The sequence below is a fragment of the Populus trichocarpa genome, chromosome 2 (genome assembly GCF_000002775.5).
Source record: "Populus trichocarpa isolate Nisqually-1 chromosome 2, P.trichocarpa_v4.1, whole genome shotgun sequence".
Classification (NCBI taxonomy): domain Eukaryota; kingdom Viridiplantae; phylum Streptophyta; class Magnoliopsida; order Malpighiales; family Salicaceae; genus Populus; species Populus trichocarpa.
The window spans coordinates 20,271,160-20,278,321 of NC_037286.2; the positions used below are offsets into that span (position 1 = coordinate 20,271,160).

Consider the following 7,162-nt stretch of genomic DNA (forward strand, 5'->3'; position numbering starts at 1 on the left):
TTTTGCTTTTTGCTCATCCTTTCAGTGGGGTGGGGGTGGGGGTGGGGGGTGGAAATGATAGGTTCTTTTTTTGTTTCTTTTCCTCTTATTTTTGTTTGTTGGTTAAATGACTGGCAGCTGCGCAGAGTGAGTCGCATAATATATTTGGCGCTATGATTGTGAATTCGGTGCACCGTACGGGAGCAACATCACAAGTGACGAGAAAGTGTCAATGTTTGTTGATCTAACAGGTGAGAAGGCAAGTTTTTGGTTTTGGATTAGCAAATCGGTGCGATGCTGAATATGTCAGTATGAATTGTCAAGGATGTAAAGAAATGGTTCAAAGGTGAAGTGTTTGCTTGGTGTGAAAATTAAGAATGATTTTTGTGGTTCAATATATTTTTTTAAATTAAAGGTAAAATTAAATAAAGTTGAATAATAGTAATAATATATAATATATGATGGTGGGATGTAATGCTGTTTTTTAAACACATTTTCATTGCTGGAAGAAAGCAATTTGTAGCAGGGGTGAGCAAAAAATAGAAAAACTAAATAAACTAAGGAAACTGGAAAAAAAAAAAAAAAAAAACCGAACTGTGAATGAAAATCGATTAAAATTTTGAAAAACTGACCGGTTCGGTTCAGTTATATAAGCCTAAAACTAAAAAAACCAAACCGAACTCAAATCGAAAAAAAACTAGAAAAAAACCAAGATAAACCGGTTTGAACTGGTTTTTGTCCTAAAAAACCGAACCGAATTGAAATTGGCCGGTTTGAATCGGTTTTGGTTCGGTTTCGGTTTTATTTTTTAAATAATAATTTTGGTTTGGTTGTTTTATTTTTATAAAAACCGAACCGAACCGAAAATAATCACCTCTAATTTGTATTGTGTAAATGAAAAATATTAATAGATTTAATAATTCTTTGAGAGAGAGTAAGAAAAATGTTTCAGAATCATAATTTCTTAAATCTTAAGTATGATCAACTCTGTTTTAAATTCGATGAATATCATTTTTTATTTGATTATTTTAAATTTTATGTTCAAAGTTAGGATCCATTCATTAGAAAGAATTGATTAAATATATCTTTTTATGTACCTATAGCTGTTATATTGGATTTGAATAAGATTCCATATCAATCCATATTGATTGTGCCTCCATTCATAATGTTTCTAGCAAATATCTTTTCTTTTTTTTTTTGGTTACAGAGCTTCCAAATCTTTTTTGCAGTAGATCCAGACCCTTTTTTTTCTTTCTTTCTTTTTTATCCTTCCGATAAAACAAAAAAAAGAGTAAATTTTTATGTCAGGGCATTTGTTGCCTTGGAACAGGAGAGTATAGGTGTGGACCAGCGTAATGGCGTGAGGCCAGACCTAGTTTATATATATATATATATATATATACACACACATATTTAGGTGCCACAAAAACATTTTAGAAAAGAAAAAAAATTTCAGTTGGATTATAAACTCGACTAAATTAAATAAGTTAATTTTATTTTAATTAGAATAATAAAATAAGCAATGACAATAAATGTATCAATTTTTTAAAAAATAATCATGATAACCTAAGAAAAAAAAAATATTTTTTTAAAAATAAACAATGAAGCTTAGATCTCAACCCATTAAATATGAAAAGATAAAATGAGGTAAAAAAAAAAAGAGACCTAACAAATCAACTTTAGTCAACCCGAGTTAGCATGACAAATTTGTAACCACGATAATCAGAGTCAAGTCAGCCTTGATTATCTCGCCAAACTCGCGGTTCAGATCATGATATCAGACTAACCTAATAAAAAAAATTAAATCACAATGCCCATTTTTCTTTAAAAAAAATTGTTTGTTCACGTTAACTTTTCAAACTCGTGACCTGATCATTAGACTTGAAGCACCCAATTTGCAAAAATTATGAAGTTCAATTCTAATCAATCAAATATTGAAGGTTGAAATTGAAAAAATAATTGCAATTATACAAAAGGATTAAAAACAAAAAAAAATAATTAAAAGAATAAGGATCAAAATTGAAATACAAAATAAACTTTATATTTAAATGAATGCTAAAATAGAAAAGAAAAATAACTTTAAAAAAAAATCAAAAGAATGAGAATCAAATTAGTATTAATAATATACTATAAATTTAGATTGAATGATGAAATTGAAAACAAATAAAAATTTTATGAAAGGACAAGAAAAAAAAATAGAAATAAAAAAAATAAGGATCAAATTATAAAAAATAATATCGGATTGAAATTGAAGGATGAAATTAATAACAAATAAAACTTTTACAAAAAAATCAAGAAGAAAAATTAGAAATCAAAATAATAAAGACTTAAGTTGAAATACCAACAAAAAAATAACCAAACTATCCACCCACCGCCAACATGTGCTGCGCCAAAAAAGAGGACACAACAATGCTTCCAACGACATAGTAAAATGTAGGTTTTGGCTGTCAAGAGATGTCACATGTGCTTGCTGAAACACACAGGGGCATCCCGCATATTGGCACGTGTTGGGCACGCACTAGCCACCTTTTATTTTTTTTTATTTTTTATATTTGATCAAATACCAAATTGCCCCCAACTAACCTGATAAAAGCAAAAATAACCATTTAAAAAAAATATAAAAAAGCCCTTTGAGATCATTTTTATTTTTTTTATTTTAATGCATTTTGATCGTTTCACTAAGTATTTTTTTATTTTTTTATTTTTTATATCTACTTAAATACTAAATTGTCTCTTAGCTTATCTAATAATTACAAAAAAACCACTATGAAAAAATTAAAAAAAAAAAAAAAACCCACTAAGGGCATTTTTACTTTTGTTTTTCTTCCAAGAGCATTTAATCGTTTTATTATATTAAAAAAAAAATCCTGAATCAATCATTTAATAACTAATGAGTCACGTTAAAAAATCTAAATAGTATCAATATCAAGGTATTTGATTTTTTTTTGGGTTGAGCGAAGACACCATTGTACTGTTTTAATGAACAGTATGTGTCTTTGGTATTTTTCAATCAATGAACAATTAGCTTTTGTTAATAGGCTTCCACTTCGGGATCTGATCTCAAAAACCACCCACAGCAGCATCAGACTCCCCGGAGCACCGGTGATCGGCTTCTCAACAGAGACCAATTAGATTCAAACCATTACACATGAAGATTCAGCACAAAATTTTGGTCATAGCAGCTTCCAAATATGCACGGCGTTCGTTTTGTGTACTACTAATAGATTTAAGCTGAAGAAAGATGTTCATGTTGTTGTCATTGTGCCAAAGCAGAACTCAAAAGGCTTTTTTCCAGGACCTGAGAAGAAGGTTCAAACTTAGTTTCCAGTATTAAGAACTTAAGTTGATGGAAAATGGAGTCTTTTACATAATTCACATGAAGAGACTAGAAAGAACAACTGACTGACTGGAACTCCCAAGGTTAAATGATTTTCTCCAGCAGTAGCTTCATTTTTAAAACCAGATGACCTGGCACAAAACCGCAGCAAACCATCTTCCAAACTCCACAAACAGAGCAAAAAATTTCTAAGATAATAATGCTATAAATGGGTTCGGCAATTCAAAAGAAAGCATACACAGACGATCTATTGGAGGCCAACCAAATAAAGAGAAAAAGTCTAAAATACCAAAAGATCCTACAAGTACACCTTATGTGATTGATAATATACTCTGAAAGACTGGAAATACACTAGGAATCTTTAGTAGATTCATCTGCTGGTATATCATCTTCATCATGGTAGATATTCTCTGCCATCTGCCATATTTGAAGAATGTTATCCTCAGCTACACTAGCAATAACCCAATCATCACATGGGTTCCACGAAAAATCTGATATTTTACTCGTGTGACCACCATGAATGAAAAGCAATTCTGGTGGGCCATCTTCAGCATCCTCAGGTGTCTGCTCAATATCAATCCTGCAAAGGAAGCCTCACGTCAAATAAAGTTAATGTAGCTCAAAACAATCCTCACTTAGTCTTGTCTTATCAAAAAATGCTCAAAGCAATCCTCAAATCTGGCAATCAGTAAACTTAAGAAATATCAATTAACAGGTCACTGGGTTTCTTCATGGACAAACCTGCTAAGATCCCAGATCATGAGCCTTCTTCCAAGGCAACAAGAAGCTAAGATAGTCTCATTCTTGGGATTCCATCCGACTTGGAAAACCTCCTCCCTGTAGTCCATCACAGAAAAAATAAAGAGCAGAAGATATTAAATAGCAAGTGTTTAGGTGAACAAGATGTAAATGCATCCATGCTGCATGTGAGGGTACTTGTACACACTACACACACTACACACTGATAAATGCCCAGAAGAGAATTGAAGAATGCCCCAGATGGGGAGGATGCTTACTTGTGACAGTTAAAGGTGTGAAGTGCAGTATTGATCTTCCGTATGTCAAATAACTTGACAGTCTTATCAGTAGATCCCGTGGCAACAATCCATTCATTAAAAGGATTAAAAGCCAAGCAGTTAACCTAAGACAACATCACGGAGTGAAACTTATCAATTAAACTAAAAAAGAAATATAAACTTCGTGCCATGTCAACACTGGAGCAAAGCATGGTTTTTATAGTAAAAAACAAGTACTCGTCAGCTTTCTAAGCAACAAAAACATGCGTGCGTAGGAGAAATCTTTGTGAGAAACATGAGGTCATCTACAACACGTCATATGAAACCTTCTGATGATTGTAAGACATAAGTCTCAAGTTTTTTTAGCAATCAATAGCACGATTACACACATCACTTCACATGGAACATGTCAAGTCAACAGGCTTCAGATGGTAGATGGATAAGGAAAAAAGCCAAGTCTCAGCCACTGAACAATGAGTGTATTAGTTCTCTGAGGAATCACAAAGCAGTTATCGAATACCTCACTCTGGTGAGCAACAACAGAATGGACAGGCTTGGTCACAGACGGAGTTCGGAGATCCCATATAAGCAGGTATTGATCATCCCCAACAGAACCAAACAAGTGTTCATGTCTCAAATGCCATGCTACATCTTCTACAACACCTTCATGAACCTATTAGACCGCAGAAAGCTTTTTAATCATCATAAATATTTGCACATATATATATATATATATAAGAACTTAAGCTTTATTTGTCAATAATTTTTGAATTGCACAAATGGAACATTACACAGTGAGCAAATGGGCATGTATACCAACCTTAAAGATTTGCGTAGCATCAAGGGACTTGTTCTTGGGAGTGGCATTAATGTCCCACAGGCAAATCTGGGCATCATCAGAACCACTAAGCAAATAACCTTCTTTAAACTTACTCCAAGACAAACCATAGCCTTCAGTGTTGTGACCCCTCAATCTCAAATCAGGGGTGCATGCACCATCAAGAGGAGGCTTAGATGGGTGCTTGCTATAGTCAAAGACATAAACCTCAGCACTAACAGTCTTGGTAGCTATCATAAATGGGTTTTGTGGCATATACCGTGCCCTATTCACCTCCCCATCATGATTTATTTGCTGAATTATTTGCACCTTCAAAATTAAAAATTAAACACACCAACCAGTAACTAAATTAATTAATTAATTAATTAATTCTGAGAAAGAAATAAGAAAAAAATAAAATAAATAAAATTGAAAACCAAAAGGAGAGAACCTTGCCATTGGCGGCGCCAAAGCCACCAAAATCGGAGCGGTCGTCGTCGTAGTGGCGGGCGTCGTTCTCGGCATCATCGAGAGGAAGCTGGACCTGGGCGAGCATAAGGTAGTTAGGCTCGTTTTCGGAGGTGTGGGTACCAAGAATCATCTTTTGGACGGAGTAGTCCTTGCCAGGGGGCTCATCACGGTCTGGAAGCCATTCGACGGTGAGAGAAGGCCATTCGAGGGCATGAGTGATAACAAGATCGTAGAGGAAAGGAGTGTTCTTTTTCCATATCTTGTACTCTTCGTTTATCAATCGTTCCTCTATCTCTCCCCTCATTTCCTCTTCGTCTTTTCCCATCACCCCCTTCGATTCGGATTTGATTCACTCCTCTTTCTAGGGTTTCTTTCGTTTTGATTTAGGGATTTCTTTCTTTCTTTCTTTTCTGAGGGGGAGGGTGGTAACTTAATTCATTCCCGCCAAAAGATTATCTATATAGCAAAAGAAAAACAAACCCTAGCACCAAGCCCGGGAGGTTTATACAAGTATACGAGTGAGCGGTGAGTGAATGACTAACAGAATCGATTGATTACTTCGAAATTGTTGGGTGTACGTACTGCTGTACTATTTCTTTTTTATACATTAAAAAAAAAAAAACAACTAAATCAGCTGATTCTTTCACTTTCACCGTTCACATGGGTTTGGAACTGTGTTAACTACTGTGATTTGTGATTATGATTTAAAATAATTTATTTTATAAAAAATAATTTTAGTTGGGATTGGTTTGGTATTTATATATGTTTGGTTAAAATTATAATTGAAATTGAGATTGAACAACAAATAGTTTAATGTGTTTGGTTAAGAATGTTTTTCAAATTGAGGTTATAAAATAATTTTAAAAAATATATATTAATATTGATGGTTTTTAATTTAAATATTATAGGTTTAACTACTGCTATTACATCATGAAATGAATAATACTTAATATAAAATATTTTTTATTGTTTCATTAAACTATCTATAATTTCATCACATATGAAATACATCCGACAAGGACTACAGTTTTATTGGTTTTGTAAGCGCGCAACAACATCAGGTAAAATATCAACAAGAATAAAATTGGAATTGCGATCAAATTCTACAAATGTTACGTCATCAAGCGATTTTCTTCTAATTTATGTAGTGTCATTAAATAATGTGAAACACTAGTTTTTCGAATAAAATACAATTAAAAATAAAAAATAAATTTTTTTTATTTTACTAGGTTGGACCCGGTCCGGCCGGAACAATGGAGGCAGTCCCCACTGTTCATGTGAATAGTGGAGACATTCTCCACTGTTCAATTGAACAGTGGAGTCACTCTCCACGCAGAAGAGAAGGAGAAGCAGATACAAATTACTTTTCATAAATTGAGGTTCGACCTCAGTTTTTGAGTGGGACCCATGTGAAAAAAAAAGTGTGGTTTGTATTAACCAAACACTTTAATTCAGTGTTTGCTTTCTACCGCTACTGCAGTCGCAGTGCCAAACGGGCACGTAGACACCGTAGTCGCAGCGCATCAAAATTTAATTTTTTTT

General features: G+C 33.4%; 1 protein-coding gene across 1 annotated transcript; it reads right to left on the reverse strand.

Annotated features, from left to right (window-relative positions):
* Positions 1-3,491: 3,491 nt before the first annotated feature.
* On the reverse strand, positions 3,492-6,189 carry LOC7481463 (WD-40 repeat-containing protein MSI1). Its single transcript, XM_052450857.1, has 6 exons — positions 5,601-6,189; positions 5,153-5,479; positions 4,853-5,005; positions 4,333-4,457; positions 4,058-4,153; positions 3,492-3,896 (listed from the first exon to the last, which is right to left on the reverse strand). Exons 1-6 carry the CDS (start codon positions 5,943-5,945, stop codon positions 3,668-3,670), a joined length of 1,275 nt encoding a protein of 424 aa, XP_052306817.1. The 5' UTR covers positions 5,946-6,189; the 3' UTR covers positions 3,492-3,667.
* Between the last annotated feature and the right edge of the window lie 973 nt (positions 6,190-7,162).